This window comes from Macaca nemestrina, chromosome 1 (assembly GCF_043159975.1).
Source record: "Macaca nemestrina isolate mMacNem1 chromosome 1, mMacNem.hap1, whole genome shotgun sequence".
NCBI lineage: Eukaryota > Metazoa > Chordata > Mammalia > Primates > Cercopithecidae > Macaca > Macaca nemestrina.
The window spans coordinates 147,877,193-147,901,281 of NC_092125.1; the positions used below are offsets into that span (position 1 = coordinate 147,877,193).

A 24,089-nucleotide genomic window follows, 5' to 3' on the forward strand; every position below is an offset into this window, starting at 1 on the left:
AGGGAGACAAATTCTGCAGCTCTTCCCACGGTCCTTGTGAGATAATAGTGGCTTGGTTATACTGTTGGAATTATTGCGAAGGGATTAGATTCTGATTTTGAAGGAAGAGCTAACAAGACTTGCTCTTCTAATATACTCAGTTTTCATACTCTTACATTCCTTTTTTAATTCCTTAAATACTATGCAAAATTAAAGTTTACATATTTGGATTTTTTTGGCAACTGGTGTTGTAGAAATTCATGTATGGTGTGGTTAAATCGTATCCTGGAATTGTGTTGATTTTAGTATTGGAGTTGCAGAATTTTAAACCTTTTAAACACCTTGTTTTATTGGTATTATTGATACAGACATAATTACATCACACATATCTGAAAGAAAATTATTCATATAGCAACTCTTATTTTTCCTCAAACTTAATTAGGCATAATTAAAATTCTACCTAAAGATAAATTACTTTACAATTTTTTTAATTGTGAAGTATAGCATGTATATTTTCTAAAAATCACAAAATGGAAATACACAGTTTAATGAATAGTTATAAAATGAATATTCATGTAACTACCACCCCAGTCTAGAATTAGAACATTACTGGCTTCCCAGAAGTTCCATGCCACCCTCTTATGCCCTTCCCTGATCTTTTCTCATTTGTTAATATTTTTTTCTATCTTAGGACTGTACCACAATATGTGTATGCATTTTTTTTTTTAATGGATTTTGGATTTTCTGTAAGAATAAAAAACAGTTTAGAAAAAATGCCACTACTTTTGTCTATGAATTATAGTATGCATGTGAACATGTTTTCGTAGGGTTTATACCTGGGGATAGAATTGCTTTGTTGTGTGGTATGCATATCTTCAATTTGCCTAAATGTTACCAAAACATATTCCAAAGTGATTATGCTAGTTTACACTCTCACCAATAGTGTATGAATGTACCTGTTGTCATATTCTCACCAGTCCTTAGTTTGGTAAGACTTTAAAAATTTTTGTCAATCTGTTAGCTGTGTAATTTTATTGTGGTTTTAAATGTGCAGTTCTCTAATTCCTGATGAGATTGAACCACGTTTCAAATACTTTATTGGCCATTTGGATTTCCTCTTTTATGCAGTGCCTGTTAAAGTCTTTTGCTCATCTTTTCATTGGTCAGCTTTATTTTTCTTACTGGTTTGTGAGAATTCTTGGTATTTCTTGGATGCTAGTGCAAGTTGGTTTTATGTTGTAAATATCTTCTTCTAGTCTCTGTCTTGTCTTTTCATTCTATAGTGTCTTGTGGTGAATGGATGTTCTTAGTTTTAATGTAGTCAGATTTATCATTTGTTTCCTTTATAGTTAGTAGGTTTATATATTTATAAAGAAATTCCATCCCTACCATGAAGTTAGGAAGTTATTCTCTCATAATTATTGCCTAAAACCTTCATACTGTTGTATTTTACACTTATGTCTTTAACTGGAATTGATTTTTGGTATCATATACAGAGGAGTTCCCATTTAATTTTTCATATGGATAATCCACTTTTCCCAGCACCATTTATTGGAAAGTTCATCCTTTCCCTACTGCTCTGTAGGACCACCTTTGTCATATATCAGCATCCCTATGTGCTTGGGTCATTTTGTGGCCTTGTCTTTTCCATTTTGTTGGCCTACTGATATATCCTGCACCAATACTATGCTCTGTCAATTACTGTGGTTTTTTACTGAAACTTGTTATCTGATTAAGTCCTCCCACTTCCTTTTTTCTAAAGTATGGCTATTCAGTGGTGTTTTCAAGGCAAAATAATTGCGAATCTAAGCAAGGGATGGCCCATAGCCCTAACTGCTAATGAATTTTTTTTCTTTTTTCCTCTGTTTCAGTGTAACCATACAAGTTTCCTAGCTTGCTCTAAAAGTAGAGATTGTTTCTGGTTCACCCTTACCCTGAAGGTGTATTAGGAGGGTTGGTCACTGCTGTTATAATTATTTATAATAATCACTACCATCACTGAAACCAAAGTCCTCTAAATTATAAAATTACATGTAATTTATTGAAACATTTTCCTACTTAGCCAGTGATAGCTGACCCATCCTTTCCCTTGGCTTATGACTTGATTCTGACTTTACATTGCAAATTCTAGATCCCTATTCACTTAACAAAAAACTTGCATTTATATTTTGCCTTTTCTTTGAGTGATCTTTCTTCTTCCTTGACTTAATAAAAATCTGGTATTACTTCCTTCATAATTCTAGAATTGCCCAGTTTAGCTTAATCAACCCAAGTGGTCAATGTAATAACACATGTCAGAGCCAGAATGTTCTCATATCCCATTTTGTGCTTCTCACAACAGTGGTTACTTTAAGCTAGGCCTTGTACTAGGCAATGCCATGGCTCTTCCCTTTAGTGAGCTGTGTAGTAATAAAATCAGAGATATATATATACAGCTAACTGGTAAAACCATCAGTAAAAGAAATCAAGAATTGTGTAGGTAGCCCCTGTGATTGCCAAATGACCTGTGTTTTTGTTTGTTTTAATCTCCATTAAATTCTTCTTTGGCTCATAGAACATATGGGTTAAAAGCACAAGCTCTGGAATTAGACAGACCTGGGTTTGAGTACAGGTTCTGTCTTTCTGGGATAGCTGTATGATTTTGGGGTCTCACTAATTCTTATTGCTAAAATGGAGATGATAATACCTATTCTCATAGTGTCATTGTGAAGATTACATGAGGTTACTGCTTAGAGCTGTTATAACACTTAGGTTCTCAGTAAATCTTAACTATTATTGAACATTGTTTTACTCACTCTTTAAATTTAAGGAATTTAAAAATTAATTTGTCTGTTTGGTTTTGGTTGTTAGATGTACTTTATGAAAAATCGTGCCCGAAGGCAAGGTATTAACTTAAAACTTCTACCCAATGGATTCACCAAGAGGAAGGAGAATTCAACCTTTTTTGATAAGAAGTAAGTTTCTAACTTTAGTATATCAGGTGTTCTGATTTGATCAGGATCATTCTTTAAGGTTTGGTTGCTATAGAGCATTGCTACCCCAAATGTGATTCTCTAAACTGTTTGTTATTGGTCCATGACAAGATAACTGTAGCAATTGTATGTCATGTAACTCTAATAAATATCTGGGTGCATACCAGTCACCTAGGTGTCTTGTTAAGTATGCTTGTGATTTTTTAGTAGGCCTGGGTTGGAGTTTGATATTGTGCATTTCTAACAAGCTCCTCAGTGATGCTGATTGTTTGAGAAACATTTTGAGTAGCAGTGCCCTAGAACACTCTCATACAATAGAAATAAACTGTTTCTTTGAGACCTAAGATACCAAGAAAGTATTTCAGGGACTTCCAGGACAAAGCAAGTAAAAGCAGGACTTCTGTACTGTTTAAAGGCAACTCTGCTTTTTTCTTTCTCCACTGGGTTTCCAAATAAGATTTCATTTAAAAGCTGTCAATGGAAAAGGGGCCTTTGAACTCTTGAGTACAGATAATATAACAGATTAGTTTGCTGCTGTCTGAAAATGTTGGTTGAAAAGGCCCCAAGAGTACAAAGGAGAACAGGATCCCAAAGTACTTTAAGCCAACTAAATTATCAGATAATACCTTTCAGAAGTCAAGATTTTGCATTTAGAATTTTTAAAAACTTGAGGGAGTCCCTCCCTTTCCAGCCCCTTAGTAAATGTGGGGCCTTGAACAAATCACCTTCCTTTCTCTGGGCCTCAGTTGTATGATATGGGGAGTTGACCCAGGTCAGCTCTATGGTGCCTTTCCAGTTGTACCCTTCCAAAAATTGAAAAGACAAAGCCATCAGAATTATCATTATTCTAGTGAAACTTCTACCTTTTCAAAGCTGTTAACATAATTAGAAGATGGTGTTATCCATTTATTTTATATAAGACGTAAATATTTGTAAAAATGGTTTTTCGTTTTTCCTGGTTACCTTCCAAAAGTAATGCTGAAGCAGGTGGATCCCTTGAGGCCAGGAGTTTGAGACCAGCCTAGGCAACATGGTGAAACCTCATCTCTACTAAAAATACAAAAATTAGCCAGGTGTGGTGGCACCCAGCTGTGGTCCCAGCTACTCAGGAGGCTGAAGTAGGAGCATCCCTTGAGCACAGGAGGCAGAGGTTGCAGTGAGCCAAGACTGCACCACTGCACTCCAGTCTGGGCAACAGAATGAGACCCTGTCTCGAAAAAAAAAAAAGTGAAGTAATGTCTTGCGTTTATCAAATGTGAGATGATTCTTTTGTGTGTTTTGAAACTGACATATTTAGAAATTGACATAATTTGAAGTTTATGGTAACTGGTTAGAAGTTTATGGTAACTGATTAGTGCCTTCTCAAATACAAAATGTGTTCCTGTTTTATGAAAGAAACCATTCAGAATGATTGTAATCAGAGATTAGTTCTCAGTAATGAAAAGCAGATGGCCTCAAGTATAACATTTTTGTGTCTCTAGATACATGAATGTATGCGGAAAGTTTTTACCAAGAATATTACACTCAGTATATTTTCCAGGTTTAGTATATTTGTGGTTGTTTTGAAACTCCCCGGGTCTCTGCAAATGGCAAATCAGATTCTTCTTGTGTTAGTCTTTTGTTCATAAATTTATAGAGATTTGGGATTGGTTTTCTTAAATTTTTAGTGTTTCCTAGGAGGAGATGAGCAACATGGTATGTAATAATAGGCTTTAGAATCCTTTTCTTAGTCTTTTGCCATCTGCAAAATGGAGCTCATGATAGCTGCCGTATAGAGTTGTGGCCTTTTAGTGTATTCATTCACATAGGCAGTAAGTGGCATATGGGAAGGAATCAGTTTATAGTAGCTATTGTAAAAATAATACATCTGTATCATTAAAAAGTTTAAAGGAAAAATATTACCTGTAATTCCACTATCTAGAGTTGGCCACTAATAAAATTTCATAACGTTTCCTTCTAATCATGTTTTCTCTTTTTTTCATGTAATAAAGTAAGACATAATATAAAATACTTAAAACTATATAAAGTGACATGACTCTGCTCAAGTTAAACATTAATTTTTTATGAATAAATGCACATCCTTTTTTCCTGCAGCTAGATTTTCCATTTAGCAATATATTAGGAACCTCTTTTCTTGTTAATGCAAATCTGCCTCATTATTTTTAAGTAGGATATTCCACCTTTGACTATATCCTGTTTCATTTAATTATTCTCGTATTCATGAACACTTATTTTATGTCTTGTTTTTAATTATTACAAATATCACAGTATTAAACAGCCTTGAACAAATTGTTTTGTGTGCTTACATGACTTTGCTTTGTAGGATCAATTCTGTAGAAAGCAGAATTACTGGATTAGAGAGTACAATGTATTTAAACTTTTGAGAAAAACTCTGCATTGTCTCCATAAAACATTACCACTTTGTACTTTCATGAAGAAAGTATGAGTGCCTATTTTAGTTATACCTTAACTTTTGTTGAATATTATCAAACTTTTTTGTGGGCAGCTTTATTAGAGAGGTTGAGCTCTTGGATTTTTTATTTCTTGTTAAGACATTGCCAGATGTCCACTGCAGGAGGCAGAATCACCCCCATTTGAGAACCACTGATTTAGATAAATACAGAAGATGTACTTATTGAATGTATAGTTCTAATCTTTTCTTGGTCTATATAATTAATGTAGACAGAATCAGGATTCTGATGTCTTATACTTCACCTTTAAGATAAAAAAATAAAGACATTTAGAATTACTTTGAGATATTTGTATCTTATCAGCTGAGCAATAAGATACAATGAACACATGAAAATGAGCAAGGTTTTAGATGATTGCAGTGGTATTTGCTGGAAAGAGGGAAGAAGGGGAAATGAAATTTTTTCAAAGAATTCTGTTCAGCTCCCATGCCCCCAGTATTCTAAGAGACTAGTTTTCAATACTTTTTTCTAATAACTTTCAAAAGTTGGTTATAACTTTGTCTCTGATCAATGTAAATTTGTATGTTGCCTCTACTATTTGATTATACATTAGGTGACCTTGGGCAAAATCTGACTTACTGGGTTATTGAGAGGATTAAATGAATTATTAATAATAACTAAAGTAGTACCTGGCACATAGTAAATAATATACAGTGACATTGAAGGTTTACATTCCCTTCACTGAAATTCTTAGGAATATGCCACATTTACTGTATATTCCATTTACCCCTCATAGGTCTGGGACAGCACTGTGTAATCAAACAGTACTATTTGTGCAGTGAAACCTATAAATGTTTACCTTATAATGGGTAAATAATTGTAGACTGACTCAGGTTTTGCTGCTGAAGGAGTTAAAAATCTCTCAGTTTTGGAGATTTGGGAATTGTTGATATGAGAAGTTGGTCTTGTTCTAAGATTATTATTAATACGCCCTAGGTATTAAATTGATTGCTTGTTTAAGCAACTTGAACTGCAGTATAGTCAAAATCTCAAGTTAATGTTGCTTAAAATTTAAATGTTTTAACTTTTGAGGAATCTGAATGAAAAATCTTTTGTACTGTTTTTGTAACTTTTCTATAAAGTCTACTTTTTTTTTTTTAAGTTTTAAATTTCAAAGCCCCCATATGAAGTGTGATGAATGTGCCATTGTACCTGAATTACTCTGTAGACCTATCTGCAGGTGATTGTAGCAGCTGACTGGAATAAGTTCATTCTAATCCAGACACCCTTTATGGCAGGCATTTTCACTGACTCTCCTAAAATTATATGTGAAATTATGTGATGTGTGAATTTTTCTAAGAATAAGTACTGCAGTTTTCACTGAATAGTCAAAGTGAGGTGAAGTCTGTGAAGTCAAAAATGTATGCAATGGGGATGAATTTTAGAGGAATTTGCAGGAGTGTCATAGTGGATGGCTGTAATCAATAAAGTTAAGTTCAGGGAGGCTTATATAAGTTGAGCCAAAGCAAGGTTGACATTCGCTGTTAAAAATAGAGAAGCTTGATAAGGAAATGTTGGCTGTCCTGCTTATTTTGGAGCAGATCCCAAGCTACTTTAAAATAGTGGCTTTTTCAGAGGTAATTCCTTTACCTCATTCATCTCTTTGTAGGGTCTATAGTTTTACGTTCACTTCCACCCAGTGCTAATCAAATTTGTTGGAAAAAATATGAAAGACCTATATGAAGAAAATGTAATTTCTCCTGAATGACTTAAAAGATGTATTTAAACTTTTGAGAAAAACTCTGCATTGTCTCCATAAAACATTACCACTTTGTACTTTCATCAAGAAAGTATGAGTGCCTATTTTAGTTATATTTTTTTAGTTTAGAAAAAAAGTGCCATATTCTTAAAAAGTTCAATATTGTTTCTTAAGTGATCTTTTAAGTCTGATGCAATCCTAATCAGAATATCAGTGGGATTTTTTTTGTTGTTATTTATTTATTGAGAAGACAATTCATAAATAACTGAAGTTTATTTTGAAGAATAACATGGCAGAAGTGCCTGGAAAAATCTGAAAAAAGAAGAATGATGAGGCTGGACTCATTAAAATTTATGAAATTATACTAGTTTTGTGGTGTTGGCCTAGAAATCTGTAACTAGATCACAGAAAATAAATAGTATATTTGGTTTGCTAGTATATGATCAAAGTAACATTTCAAAGTAATACAAATAATTACTTAATAAATGGAGTTGAAACAGCTTGCCATTTGAGAGGAAATGCTGAATCTTTTACTAAATAACATCCAGGTGGATCAAAATCTTAAAATGAAATAAAAATACTGGAATATTTTCATAATCTTGAAGAGAAGAAACATCCCATCCAGAAGCCAAAAGGAAAATAATTAGTAAATTTACATGGCAAAAAAAGACCATAATAAAGTCAAAAGACTGGATCAAAAAAGTCTTTAACATATATGACACAGAGTGCTTATGCATTATTAAGAAAAAAAGACTAGCAACTAATTAGGAAAGGGGCAGAGGACTTATAGATAGTCATAGAAAGATATGTCTACATACGTAGTATTTGACTGATAAACATTAATAATATCTAGTATAATGAAGATATGGGTTAACCAGGCCATTTTTCTCTTCCATTGTTCTTGAGAGTTAAATTGGTATGGTCCTTTTAGAAGGCAATTTGGTAATGTTTCTCAGAATGTTATATATTTTATTGTATAAAATGTATATTACATCTTAAAATGTTATAAATAAGTACTCAAGGAATTTGGCCTACAGACATATTTGTAGATGATCTGCAAATGAGATATGTGTACACATATATCTATTGCAATATTGTTTTTAGTAGTGTAAAAACTGGCACCAACCTAAAGTATCCTTCAGTATGGACTGAGTTAAATAAATGATGGCACCTTCATACCATGGAATTCCATGCAGCTATTAAGCAAAAACAATTAGACGTAGAAGTATTGTCATGGAATACTATCCATGACATGTTCAGTGAAAAAAAAGAATTGGAGTTTAAAACAATTGTCTGAAAGATTAGGAAGCTCACTTTAAATTGGTGGTTGTAAAGCAATATGTCATCTGCACAAAAAATTTAAAAATTAGCTTGGTGTGATGGTGAATGCCATGATTGCACCGCTACACTCCAGCCTGGGCAACAGAGTGAGGCCTTGTGTCTTAAAAAAAAAACAAAAAACAAAAAAAAACCGGTAATAAATTAGCGATTCTTTGGATCTGAATCCCTTTGGGAATCAGCTTAAATATATGAGTTCTGTTTGGTATATACTGTATGTCTGTTAGATAAGAAAAACTTCATAGATGAACCATGTTGTTTTTTGTTTGTTTTGAGATGGAGTCTCGCTCTGTCGCCCAGGCTGGAGTGCAGTGGCACGATCTCGGCTCACTGCAATCTCCGCCTCCCGGGTTCATACCATTCTCCTGCCTCAGTCTCCCAAGTAGCTGGTACTACAGGCACTCACCACCACACCCGGCTAATTTTTTGTATTTTTAGTAGAGATGGAGTTCCACTGTGTTCAGGATGGTCTCGATCTCCTGACCTTGTGATCCGCCTGCCTTGGCCTCCCAAAGTGCTGGGATTAAAGGTGTGAGCCACTGCGCCCGGCCTGAACCATGTTGTTTTGTCCCCTCTGATAGAGTTTGGACTGAAGCTGGTAACGTTGATTAAGGACATGCTAAGAAATAGCTCTTAGAATCTTGCTGAACTTTCTTTAAGGGCATTACATGTTACTCTACCAAGTGGTCTCCATGTATATAACCATGGGAGAAATGTCTCTTTGATCTCTGTTTCTTTTAGTCAACTATTTGTTTTTTTCTGAAGCTGAACAATATATAGTGGCTTCAAATGCCAGCTCTGATATTTACTGGTTTTGTGGCTTTAACTCTATATCTCATTTTCCTCATCAGTAAAATGGACAAAAGTATAATCTACCCACATATATAGCAGTATTTTTGTCCCTTTTTAAACATTTTTTCAGACCTTCTTTTTAGGATCATTTTGTTCTCCTTTTTAAGATTTCTTTAGTGAGGGTCTTATAAAAATATGCTTTTTCAGTTTTCGTCTTAACATATCTGTATTTCGTCTTCTTTTCTTTTTTTTTTTTTTTTTTGGAGACAGGGTCTCCCTCTGTCACCCAGTCTGGAGTGCAGTGGTGCAATCTCGGCTCACTGCAACCTCCATCTTCTGGTTTCAAGCAAATCTTCTGCCTCAGCCTCCTGAGTAGCTGGGACTACAGGTGCCCACCACCATGCTGGCTAATTTTTTTGTGTTTTAGTAGAGAGAAGGTTTCACCATGTTGTCCAGTGTGGTCTTGATCTCCTGAGCTCAGGCAATCCACACACCTCAGCCTCCCAAAGTGCTGTGATTACAGACATGCGCCACCGCGCCTGTCTTACTTTCATTTTTTAATGGAAATACAATACATACCAAAAAAGTACACAAATCATTAATGTACCAAGGTCAAAAACATTACCAGCACCCCAGAAGTCTTTACTGCCCACCATGGGAATACCTACCACCACCTCCCAAGTTTACTATCTCCCCTAACTTTCAATTTTATAGATTGGTTTTGCCTGTTTAAAGTTTTTTCCACTATTTTATTATGAAAAATTTGAAACATAAAACAAAGTTGAAAATTTTGTAGTGAATGTGTATATACCCATCACCTAAATTCTGTCATTAATATTTTACAATAATTGCTTTATCAGATGTTTATCCATCCGTTAACCCATTTTATTTTTGGTGCATTTCTAACTAAATGCAGGCATCCCTCTACTGGGCCCTGGATACTTAAGCATCATTAACTAGAATTCCATAGTTTGCATTTTTGTCTATTGATGTAAAATTTACACGTAATGAAATGTACAAATCTTAAGTATATACATTTGCTGAGTTTTGACAAATACATGCACCTGTATAATCCAGTCCCTGTGAATAAATGGAACATTACCATCACCCCAGAAAGGTTTTTCTTGTCATTTCCTCTCTTCCTTAGAGACAGCCTGTCCTTTTTTCCCCTGTACATTTCTTTTGCCTGTTTCAAAATTTCATGTATAGTCAGACAGCTCACTCTTACTTTTGTTTTTTATCTGTTTTTTACTTTTTAAAAAATAGAGTCAGAGTCTTGCTATGTTGCCCAGGCTAGTCTTGAACTCCTGGCCTCAAGCAGTCCTCCCACCTCAGCCTCCCAAAGTGCTGGGATTACAGGCATGAGCCCCCATGCCCAGCCCCTTTTGAATGATAGTTTAGCTTCATGTGAAATATATTAAGTTGACATTTATTTTTGAACTCAGTTAATTTATATATTCCATTGTCTTCTCACTTCTTTTGCCACTATTGAGAACACTATTGCTTTATACATAGTCTTCCTTCTTTTCTCTTCTGATTGCTTTGAAAATATTCAGTATTGTCTTTGGAGTTCTGCAGTTTCTATGATGTGTGTCTCAGTGTGATTTCTTTTTATTTTTATTCCTTGAGATTTGTTCTGCTGTCTAAATATGAGAATTCTGGAAAAGTAATAAGTTATCTAAATTTCTTTGTCTTTGCTACGTTCCGAGTAACTTATTTAGCTATATTGTCCAAGTCACTTTCTCTCCTCAGTTGTCTAATTAATCATATTTTTAGCCTATGCACTGTTTGTATTTTAGTTTATTTTTCCCTGGAAGCTCTGTTTCTTTCCCTAATCTTTCTCGTCTTTTAGACAGAATTGTATTCCTTACTCACTCACGTTGTAAGCTTCCTTTTTCTTCAGTAATTTAAAACACTTCTCATCATGTAAATAATCCCAGTATCTGAAGTTGTGTAAGTCTGGTACTGCTGTCTGCTTGGACTCTTTTCTGTGGACTAACCATCCATTTCCTCAGATATGGATCCAATTTTCTTATCCCTGCGTTTGTCTCCAAACGATATTGGCCCTCAGTTCTAAACAATCCAGTTCTTCTACTTACCATTCTTCTACTGCTAACAGCTTAGAACTGAAAGTCCTTAACTTTTCAATTTATCCTTTTGACCTAGGGTTCTTTAGCTCTGTGTTTGTGTGTCTGTTTTTACACACAGACAATTGTACACACAGTACAATATGGAGATAATAGAGATGTGCCTATTACTAAACAACTTAATATTTAAGAGCTTCAATCTGTTTTAGAAGCTAGCCACTAGATGTCCCTCTTGTAAAGAAATAACAAACCTTTTATGAATTCAAAAAATTACTTTTTGTTCTTTGGATAAAATTGCATCATCCTTACTATATGGCAGTAATATACCTATTTACCCCTGTATTAATGCCAGTAGCACTTTTTTCCTTAAAAAGTTATGTGGTAATGTACTTCTAAAAGCACAGGACTTTTTTTTTTTTTTTTTAACATGGTATCCTATAAATATAAATAGTATAAGTTTGTACTTTGCTGTAAATTGGCTATAGGAAAGAGTAAAGGAAAATAAAATGATGGGTTTAGCAGTTGTGGTCATGAGGAGACAAGTGGATTTTGCTGTGAGCTTTGGGGGATGATATAATAGGTGCCCAGTACAGACTTGTCAACTGATTGAAATGTTTAGCTCTGCGGTTTCTCTGCCGTAATAGCTTTGATATGGTTTGATGGAAGAATTTCAGAACAACATCAAGGATTTAGAAAAAACACTGTGAAAGAATAGAATCCTAATGGTTCCCCAGTTGGGCTTTTACTTACTGCAGCCATGCAGACAGTGGTAAGGGAGTTCTTGTGACACAGCATCACAGGGTATAACTTTCCACAGCAGTAATTAGCTAGCATTCATAGAAGTGGAAAGCCAAACACTTGATCATCTTGAGGTTCCCGAACTGATTCACTTAAGGAAGACTTTTCCCGGTCACCAAGTCCATCCTTTGTGATATGGCTCTAAAATGTTTCCCTTTCTTACTGTCTCCTTGACCGCAGCATCTATCAGCTGTAGTGTCCTATGCAGGCCCTTCTTATCTCACTCTGGACTGTTGAGGAACCCCCTCCACCTCCCAGGTTCAAGCGATTCTCCTGCCTCAGCCTCCTGAGTAGCTGGGATTACAGGTGCATGCCATCACACTTGGCTAATTTTTGTATTTTTACTAGAGGCAGGGTTTCACCATGTTGGCCAGGCTGGTCTTGAACTCCTGACCTCAGGTAATCCACCCGCTTTGGCCTCCCAAAGTGCTGGGATTACAGGCGTGAGCCACCGTGCCCGGTGTTGAGACAATATTACTCTGTCACCCAGGCTGGAGTTAGTGGTGCGATCTCAGCGCTCTGCAATCTCCACCTCCTGGGTTCAAATGATTCTTGTGCATCCACCTTCCGGGGAGCTGAAACTATAGGCTTGCACCACCATGCTCTGCTAATTTAAGTATTTTTAGTAGAGCTGGGGTTTCACCATGTTGTCCAGGCTCCTGACCTCAGGTGATCCACCTGCCTTGGCCTCCCAAAGTGCTGGGATTGCAGGCATGAGCCAGCACACCCAGCCTATCTGTTAGATACACCTCTCTAAAACTTGTTCTCACCATAATGGTCACCTACTTAGAATCATTTAAGCTTCTGTGCCCACAAAAGTCATTAGCTCAGAGATATCTCAATTGGGCATAGGCAGCATTGCCAGTAGATGAAATTTGTCATCTCATTTTTGAGTCTTGTACTGTCTGTACCCCATTCCATAGCCTGAGGTTAACTCCTTCTTATCCCCCTCTCATTTGAAGTTGCTACTTCCCAGGCAGTTGGAAATATAATTCAAGTATTCCTCATTAAACAAAACAGAGTAAGTCTTCTTCGTTGTATTTGCTTTTTAAAGGAGGAATAACAATATAGTTAGTATTTCTTGAATGTTTATATTTTATTAAACATAACAAAATTTAATTTAATCTTTGTTTGTAAGGAAGTTTTCTTGGCAAGTTACTTATTTCCCTGTGCCTGTTGCCTTATCTGTAAGATGGAGACAGTAATAGCACCAGTTTTATGACTAGTGGTTTTCAGTTTAGAGTGCATGTCAGAATTAACTGTGAGGCAATTTCAAAATACAGAATTATAGATACCTGGGCTCGACCAGCAGAACTTGCTAATTTATAGAGCCTTAGAACATCTGTACTTCTTGTTTTTGTTTTTGTTTTTTGAGACAGCGTCTCAGTCTGTCACCCAGGCTGGAGTGCAGTGGCGCGATCTCAGGTCACTGCAGCCTCCACCTCCTGGGTTCAATTGATTCTTCTGCCTCAGCCTCCCGAGTAGCTAGGATTACAGGCAAGCCCCACCACGCCTGGCTACTTTTTGTATTTTTAGTAGAGATGGGGTTTCACCATGTTGGCCAGGCTGGTCTCAAACTCCTGACCTCAAGTGATCCACTCGCCTTGGCCTCCCAAAGTGCTGGGATTACAGGTGTGAGCCACCACGCCCAGCCAAGGACATCTTTACTTCTAAAAACCACCACATGATTCTGATGTTTACCTCTACCTGAAAACCGCTGATTTGTGTGCCGATAAGTCACTGACCTTATTCTCAATTAGTTCAGTCAGTGGGCAGACAAGACTGCAAACTCTTAAAACATAGTATAGTTAGTGCTGTAATGGAGTACTTACGGGGTTTGGTAGCACAGAGGAGGGCTCCCTGCCCCAGCCTTTCAAGAGAAGTGTTACTCACTGAGAGCAGGGAACAGGAAAAACTTCCTAGAGAAGATAGAATTTGAGCATGTTTTTAAAGGATGAGAAATAGTTTTTATTTCTAGGTTTTTATCTAGACAGAGGGAAAGATGGTTCTGGAGGTGAGAATATCATATGCAAAAGCATAGTGTAGCTAAGTTAGCACAATGTAAGTAGTTTGGTGGGGATTTGGTGAGTGATAGGAGATGAGGCTGGAGAGAGGCCCACTCTGCCATGCCAGGGAGTTTAGGTAGAGTCATACTTTGAGCAGGAAATCTTCCTGTTTGTACGAGTGATCCATATCTGAATGTGGATCTTTATAGTCTCTCTCCACCTTATTTCCTAATGTATTCAACTAAATGTTCCCAGGCTGGTCACCATTCTAAATCCTAGCATGTCTTTTTCTTCCTTATTTTCTAGCCATCTGTGAAAGTACACATGATAGCTCATCTTCTCCATTATGTCTCTTTTGCCTAGGTTCCTATAGTACATATTTTCTCTGCAGTTAATACGAAACAGATGCGGGCATTTAGTGCTGGTATTCATTTTTGGTATGCATATATCTGCTCTCCTTTCTACTTTCTAGTGTTTCTTAGTAGGGGCTCTACTGGCATTTTTGAATGGGACAGGTTTTTTGTTGTGTGGGGCTTTCCCATACATTACAGGAATTTCCCATTCCTTGCCCCCTACCTGCTAAATCCCTCAAGTGCTCCCTAGTCTTGGAACAACCAAAACTGCCCAGCCATTTCCAATTGTCCCCATACTCTCAGCCACTCCCAGTTGAGAACTGCTTAAGTACTCAATTATTGGAAGTAAAAAGGTTCTTTTTCATTTCATTTCAGTCTTCACCTGCTATATCCATTTTCTTAATATACTTTCTACTAAAGCCAATACCACATAGTTAACCTGTTTCCTATTATTTTCATGCAGTAGTGGTACTAATTTTTAAAACGGCAAAAAATATGATATATAACTATTACTTTCCAAAGTATTTACATAATGATGTGAGACATAAAATTATGGTTTTCGTTCTCCCAAATTCTAGTCATTTTAATCTATACCAAGTAACTAAACAGATTCTTTGTATTCATGCTTCCAAAAAACACTTATCATGGTACTAATCCTAATAAAATAGATTATTTTTATAAGGAATGATTCCATTTATTTTTGAGAGACTTCAAATTTTCATCTTGGAATACATTTTAAAAGATTAAATGCCTGTGAATGAAGGATTATGTAGATATTTTATAGATTTTGTATTTTTCTTGAAGAGATCAGAATTTGGTAGAGTTTCTTTCGACTCTAAATTGAGATTTTATAGCTGACAATAGAACAAAATTTTTTCCTGAAATTTCATCAGGTATTATTTGCTGCTTCCAGATGTCATACCAGTTGACAATTTTAGTGTCTCTTCCTTTTCTATTGCTTATAAATGAAAGACAAACATAAATGTTTGTATCAATCCCTTTTATCAGTTAGGATGCTTTATATTGCATGAAATTGAATATCCGGTTTACAGATTTGAACTATATACAAAGGACATTTTGGCTCTCATAACTGAATGTTCAGAGGTAGATGGACTTCAGTAGGTACAACAACTTGGTTATATCATCGAGGACCCATTTTTTTTTTCCTGATTCATCATTGTATCCTTTATGGTGTCCATGTAATCCTCATAGTCATAGGATATTGCTGGTAACAGTTTGGGTTATAGTAAATATCCAGACAGAGTGCTTCTCTCCCAACATTACTAAACAGAAAACCTGAAATTCACCATGATTAGGCTGCCTACGTAATCTGCCCAATCTGGAGCTGTTGTGTCCAGGAAAGCATGTTGATTTTTTTAAGTCATAAGGTACACCCTTAGAGGGTTGGCATATAATTCATTCATTAAGGTGTGATTATGGATTACGAAGGATGGTGGTGACAGGTGGGGAATGATTGCTAAGTAGATAGTCAAAATGTCTACTATACCTCTTAAAAATGATTTTAAAATATGGAGGCAAATATTTAAAATAAAAAGTAACTGAGATACACTTGAATTCGCAGTACAGAAAAATGCATAGTTTATTTTTGAACTTTCAGTTCTAGAAAGCTCATAATAATATAGCAGATTAGAATGTGGACTCTAGAGTTATGAGGAAGCACTGCCTGGGCTCAAATCCCAGCAGCTCTGCTACTTCCAGCTGAGTAATGACCTTGGAGGAGTGACTTTCTTCTCTCTACCTTAGTGTTTTCATCTGTAAAATGAAATAATAATAACATTTACCTCATAGAATTATAAGGATTAAAGGAGTTAATACATATATTTAGAACCATGCCTGACAGGAAAAGCTTTTAAAACAAACTATTGTTATTTACTATTGCTACTTGCTGTGCTCTCTGATAAAACAATTTACTGGTAGTTTTTTTTATAACCTGTAGACATTTCTTTTTTGAGATGGAATCTCAGTCTGTCACCAGGCTGGAGTGCAATGGCATGAACTTGGCTCACTGCAACCTGTGCCTCCCGAGTAACTGGGACCACAGGCACATGCCACCATGCACAGCTAATTTTTGTATTTTTGGTAGAGACGAGGTTTCACCATGTTGGCCAGGATGGAACCTGTAGAAATTTCTAATGTAATTAGTGATACAGTATTCTGAAAACAGACATGTGTTTTAGCTTTAGCTTACCTCATGGAGTCACCTGTGTTTAAAAATCAGAAGTAAAAATTTTAAGTATATTTGAACTGACATGATATGTCAATGTGATTCTCAAAAGTAGTTGGAAATACTTCTCTTAATAACTATAAACAAGGGCTAAAACGTTAATGTCCTGGATATACTATGGAAACACTTATTAGGAGAGTTAAGTAGTAGGATGATGAATCTCCCTGTAAGCCCTTCATTTCATTGTTCTTTAAAACCTTTGTTGTTGGTGCATTAATTACAGGATAGAATCCATACTGCTTAGCAGGGCATTCAGGGCCGTATATAACCTGGTATTAATGTTTCTAGTTTCATCTCTAGCCACTAAACACTAAGTTTAATGTGAATAGAGTTTGCTTATGAAATCCCAGCAAAATACTCTGTAAAGACACTGTCGGTATCTGATAATAACAGCAACATTTTTGAGTACTGTGTTCTAAACTCTTTTTTTTTTTTTTTTTTTTTGAGATAGTCTCACTCTTGTCACCCAGGCTAGAATGCAGTGGCACAATTTCGGTTCACTACAGCCTCCACCTCCTGGATTCAAGTGATTCTTCTGCCTTAGCCTCCTGAGGAGCTAGGACTACAATTGTGCGCCACCAATCCTGGCAATTTTTTTTTTTTTTTTGTATTTTTAGTAGAGATGGGGTTTCACTATGTTGTCCAGGTTTGTCTCAAACTCCTGACCTCAAGTGATCCAACTGTCTCGGCTTCCCAAAGTGCTGGGATTACAGGCATAAGCCACCATGTCCAGCCTCTAAACTCTTGATATATTATTTATTCATTTAATTGTGATAGAAATACCATTGTTATCCCTGTTTTACAATGAGAAGCCTGAGGTACAAAGAGATTGTCTCTTGCTGAAGAACATGTTAAGAACTAAATTATTAAAATGGGATTCAAACACAAAGTCCACTTAACCTCTCCCCCATCCTACCTCTGGACCTTATAGTATATTGAGCCTTCTTGCTATGTACAGTGTCCATAAAGAACAGGACGCTTTCATATGAAAATTGTGAAATGGAGGGAAAAATGCAGTGCCCAGCGTTGGTGATTGACTTGCTGCCCTAAAAAGAAGTCCGTGTTGGACTCATCTCCTTGTTGGTCTCTTTGTCCTTAATGTCTGGTGAGCTCACGTTTGTGTTCTTTGGGTATATGTTGGTTAATCAGTGTTGGAGTGGGATGAGAATTGGTGATTTAAAAAAAAAAAGAACAGAAATATTCAAGCTTCTTTAAACTTTGTATTAGAAATCTTCATTCTTAGAGTTTAGCCTCCATTTGTAACTCTTAGTTGTGGCATATTTCATAGGAAGATAGCTTTGAGACTATCAAAATGATTAGATAAGTAACCCTAGTTCTGGTTTGGTACTGGTTTCTAAGATAAAAAAGAGAAACATATATTTTTTTTTCTCAAAAGGGGCAAAAGAGAATTCTTAAATGAATACTTCTAATAGTGAAATATTTTTAAATTCAAAGAGAATGTTAACATTATTCCTGTCCTTTCTATCACTACCATCCTGTGTGTGCCCCATGAATGCATCTTTGACTTTACTGATTATAAAAAGTAACAAATCATCCAGGTACAGTGGCTCACACCTGTAATCTCAGCACTTTGGCAGGCCAAGGTAGGAGGATCGCTTGAGCTCAGGAATTGGAGACCAGCCTGGGCAACACAGCAAGACCTTGTCTCTACTAAAATTAAAAAATATCAGTCAGCTGTGGTAGCTACTTGTAGGGGCTGAGGCGAGAGGATTGCTTGAGCTCAGAAAGTCAGGGCTGCAGTGAGCCCTATTTTGCCACTGCACTCCAGCCCAGATGACAGAGTAAGACCCTGTCTCAAAAAAGGAAAAAATCCCACAAATCATTATGTGGAAGATTTATTTAATAATACAGACATATTCGTAGGTAAAAATTAAGTCAATTCCTTTTATAATGTCAAGAAATAATCATAGCTAAAAGTTTGGGGTATGGTCTTTATACTTGCCAATATATGTATAAGCCTGTGTTTTAAATATAAAGGCTATCATTCAACATGCACAGTTTTCCACATCAGTACATGAAGTTCTGCCTCATCTTTTATGACTACTTAAAATTCATTATGTAGATGTACCATGATTTATTTAATCAACTTTCTGATGATGTACATTTAGGTTGTTTCTAATTTTTTTCTATTATATAAAGTGGTGCAGTGGACATTTTATATATATATTATTATTTGACCAATTCTTTCCTTGGGATAAATTTCCAGAAATAAAACTATTGAGGCAAAAATATACACTTTTTCAATTACAGATTTTTATTTATAGCTTTTATGAAATTGAACTACCAGAAGCTTGCACCAATTTATATTCCTGTCAGCAATGAAGTTGCCACACTTTTGCCACACTTACTTAGTATTTCTAATTTCTGCCAACCTGATAAGTAAAAATATTTTATTTCTATATACATTTCTTTGGTTATTAATGAAATTGAACATCTTATTGTAACATTAGAGCAGTGCCATTTAAAAGGAGCTAATAACTTTTGATTTGCATCTTTTTCTTTGGGATCATGGTAGCATTCCCCATACGAAAATTTGCAATTTGAAGTTATGAAGTCAAAAGAATAATTTAGATTATGGTTATAGAACCTCTTTCCTTAAGTGTGTGTGTTCATCCACATACTTTCTTGAAACTGTGGGAGAGAATGATCCCTTTTTTTTCTGTTTTTGTTAACAAATAGGCCACAGAGAGACTGATCCTTAACAAGTTTCTAGTAAGCATGTGTTTGTAAATAAGTGCCCTGTATTAACTCCCTGAAAATGAGTATAAAATATTTATTTTCCTCATTTAATACAAGTGCCATCTAAGTATTTTTCAACCTTTTTTTTATTATGACCTCCCAAGGAGCTTTCTGCGATGATATTTTGATACCATAGATACACTGTATATCGGTTGCATACAGTAGCCCTTTGTAGGGCCACAAACGTTAAAATAGCAAAGATTTTGTTGGCCCTTCAGAGAACCAGTTTTTGCCCTCTTTGGGGCCATACTGCCCTCATTGAGAATGCATGTATGTATTGATATTTAGGGAAGGAGAGGGAAATAGCTTTGCTGTGCATGAATAGTTACTTGGGTTTCATAGGACTTAGAAGAGGTTAGTGTTTCTGTTGCTTTGTCAGATTGTCCACAAGGGAACATGAGGATTAACAGTTGCCACAATTACTCCACCAATCTTATCACCCAACTCTAAACATGGTATCTTGGAGTCCCTAAGTTACCTAGAATATACTAAGGTATAGTAATACCATTTTTGAGAATGTTGATATGCCAAGGACATAGTGACATTATTGTAGTTGAAGGCATTTTGTTGAATTTAGGGAACAGTAGCCCTAATGCATTAGGAGTAGTTGTAAATGTTCAAACCTTTATCCTTGTAGTTCTCAAACAGTGATAATTCTGCCTCCAGGGACATTTACAATTTCTGGTAGCATTTTTGGTGGCCACAACTGGGTGTATGAGTGTTTCTAGTGGAACACTCATCTAGAGGGTGGAGTCTTGGGATACTGCTAAACATCCTGCAGTGCAAAGGACCAAATCCCCCATTGCAAAGAATTATCTAGTCCAAAATACCAGCACTGCTGAGACTGAGAAACCCTGCTCTATCTTAGTGATTGTACCTCTTGGAATCTAGTTTTAGAAAATAATCCAAGTAATGTTGCTAGGAGTTTGATGTATGTGCATTTTTTTTAAGTGGGACATATATTTGTATATATTATTATAAAAACTGGGAAACAAACTTAATTCTTTCAGTCTTAAGAAGAGCACATGTCAGGACTTACAGTAATTTCAGCAACACTGAAGAATTGGAAACCATTTTAGAGAAAATTAACTCACTCATTTCAGCAATTTTTTTTTTTTTTTTTTCTCTGGAGACGGAATCTTGCTCTTTCACCAAGGCTGGAGTGCGGTGGCTCAATCTCAACTCACTGCAACCTCCGCCTCCCGGGTTCAAGCAATGTGATTCTCCTGCCTCGGCCTCCCAAGTAGCTGGGACTACAGGGACATGCCACCACACCCGGCTAGATTTTGTATTTTTAATAGAGACAGGGTTTCACCGTGTTAGCCAGGATGGTCTAGATCTCCTGACCTCATGATCCGCCCACCTTGGCCTCCCAAAGTGCTGGGATTATAGGCCTTAGCCACTGCACCCAGCCTCAGCAGTTCTTTATACAACACCCTTCAACTTCTATTTGCCCACCTTGGGCTAAAGTACAGTATAGAAAATCATCTACTGTTATCAATAGCCCTTTATTTCTTAGAAGAAATAAAAGTACCTCAAAAATATGGCAACTTGTAAATGAGTTAAATCTGAGTATGGGTACATTGAATGTTCTTTGCATTATTCTGTTTTTCTTTGTTTTTGGAATATTGCAAGATCACATTTTAAAACTTAGTGTACTTTTCAGATTTGTTCGTGTATGAGCTGAGGCCAAATACAGAAATATTTTTATCAATAATTTAACAATGTATAGCAATGAATGACTTTGTTATAAGTAGAGCTAGTTAACTACAGCAAATAAAATTATCTCCGAGGGCTTTTTCCCTCTGTGTTTGGAATGTTAAGTGCTTTCTGAACATATTCAGGGTGTACTAAATGTTAAAAGGCGAATGAGTTTTGAAATTACTCAAGCAATAATTGGGGTGATTGAGCATGGTTTGCAATTCTGTAAGATGGCAAGTTGGTAATCCTTTTTTCCCTAAGTTAATGTGGAAAAAATGTGTATTTAGGAAGAAATTATATTATGCATTAAGATGAACAAAATCAGTTTATTTCTTATAAAAAAATGTCTCTCAGCCCTTAATGCTATTATGGTATACCTACTTCACAAATAAGGAATATTGCAAAATGTTTTATTTTGGAAGAATTATTTTTTTAAAACGAGTAACTAGTCATTTGCATTTGCATTCAAATTTTTAAATGTTTTTTCCTCTGAGATTTTAGACATCTGTCCTTTAGATTAGTAAAGAGTATTTTTCAACTTTGTTCTCAATAAAATTATGGTCATTGTCTTCTGACAGAAATTCTACTAAATCATATAAATGTTTGGTGAAAGATTACTAGATTGTATTAAAAGAAAATTATTTTAGATTTTGGGGTCCTACTGCTATGGGATAGATTTTAAGGAGATGCTGGTGGTCATTAACTTGCTCTAATTGATTGTTAGAAATTTCTTCTAAGTAAAGAAAAACATTGTGTAAAATCATCATGTAGTGAAGACATTTAAATTTTGATAATGGATTCAATATTTGGAGCATTAGATTTTTAAAGGAATCATGTGAATGTCTCTAAATTTAGATATATTAAATATAGTCATTTTTCTAAAATCAGGCATTTAGTGAATTATTGCTGTTGATCCTATGTCAAACCAAAGTTTAGACCTGAAAGCAAAAAGACTGTAGCTCAAAGTGCATTCTGCTTAGCAACCAGCTTGTTGTCTACTGTTTTGCTACTGAATGCACGTACTCATGCCTCAGAAGTGTATCTCCAGCCAGCTGGACTCAACCGGACAATACTTCATTCACCTAATTTCCAGACTAGTCAAGCAAAGACATCAGCTCATTGTATTTAGTCATGAGGAAATTTATTTGTAAACTTCAAATAGTAGCACACTGCTCTCAAAAGCCCCTGAACTATGAGAAATTGCCTTCTAATTCAGAAATGTGAAGTCCTTGGAATTCAGAACTGCTTCCCTTTTTTTTCTTTCTTAATAACGCTTGCCAGAGACATTAGCTCTTAATAGAAAATGTATGTTAAATTCTAAGAATAATTTTAGAATCATCTTAAAGTGAAAATTTAGAAAGTTCAATTTGCATCTAGACTTTTATTATCTACTACCTTGATTCTCACATGATTATTTTCTCTCTTAGAAAACAGCAGTTTTGTTGGCATGTGAAGCTCCAGTTTCCTCAAAGTCAAGCTGAGTACATAGAAAAAAGGTATCACTGCTGTCTTTTAATCACTGATTTGTTTTAATTTGGAGGCTGTGTATCTAAAATAAATTGTTAACTTAATGTCAGTAGTTGAATGGATAACTAAATTGTGGTATATTTATACAATGAGATGCTAAACACCACTAAAAACGAATGAACTACAGCTATGCACATCAACGTGGATGAATCTCACAAATAATGTAAGAAAAGCAAGTTAAGGAAGAATGTATAGAACATGATTGTTTGTAAATATGGGGGAATAAAGCCAGAAAACTCAATAGTGTACTTTTAGAAATACCTACAAAGGTGATAGAACTAACTCTAAGGGAAATTATTAACATAGAAATCCTGATGATGGTTTCTTTAGCAGCAAAGCAAGTATTGAGGAGAGGGATCCAAGGAGAATTAGAGGGCTGAAAGTTTCCTGTTTCTTAAGCTGGGTGGTGGTTAAGGAGATGAAAAATGACCCAAAATTCTACCATGCAAAGATTACCACTGTTAACATTATAGTGTATCACTCAGAAAATACATTATTTTAGAGATATATAGGTGTACTCATTGGAATTAATTTGCATAAAGTTTTTTGTGTTACTGTTTCATATTAAAACTTGTTCTTTTCTTTTTCTTTTTCTTTTTTTTGGAGGGGAGTTGGGGCAGGATCTTGCTCTGTTGCCCACGCTGGAGTGCAGTGGTGCAGATCTCTGCTCACTGTAGCTTCAACCTCCTGGGCTCAGGTGATCCTCCTACCTCAACCTCCAGGTAGGTGGGACTAAAGGCTCAGACCATCACACCTAGCTATTCTTGTTTATTTTTTGTAGAGGCAGGGCCTTACTATGTTGCCCAGGCTGGTCTCAAACTCCTGACCTCAAGCAGTCCTCCCACCTCTACCTCCCAAAATGTTGGAATTACAAGCGTGAGCCACCCCACCCAGCCTAAAACATTTTCAAGTGTCATTTAAACATTTTAATGTCAGCCAGATGCGGCACCTCACACCTATAATCCCTGCACTTTGGGAGGTCAAGGCGGGTGGATCGCTTTTGACCAGGAGTTCAGGACCAGCTTGGCCAACATGGTGAAACCCTGTCTCTACTAAAAATACAAAAATTAGCTGGTGGAAGTAGCGCACTCCTGTAATCACAGCTACTTAGGAGGCTGAGGTATGAGAATAGCTTAAATGCAGGAGGCGGAGGTTGCAGTGAGCCAAGATCATGCCACTGCACTCCAGCCTGGGAGACAGAGCAAGACTCTGTCTCAAAAAAATAAAAAAACAAAAACAAAAACAAACAAAACATTTTGATGTTTGTGAACTATTTCATTCCTTGGTTTAGGAAAATTTTAAAGTTGCTCTTTAAGTAGTATATTTAGCATATTCCTACATTATACATAAATATCCTCTGT

General features: G+C 35.9%; 1 protein-coding gene across 1 annotated transcript in view; it reads left to right on the forward strand.

The window, feature by feature from the left end:
* Positions 1-24,089, forward strand: part of LOC105482770 (zinc finger HIT-type containing 6) — a 56,321-nt gene that overhangs the window by 3,338 nt on the left and 28,894 nt on the right. The window contains exons 5-6 of the mRNA XM_011743086.3: positions 2,830-2,933; positions 22,629-22,697. Of these exons, the coding sequence (XP_011741388.2) occupies positions 2,830-2,933; positions 22,629-22,697 (173 nt within the window). The remainder of the gene's footprint in view (positions 1-2,829; positions 2,934-22,628; positions 22,698-24,089) is intronic.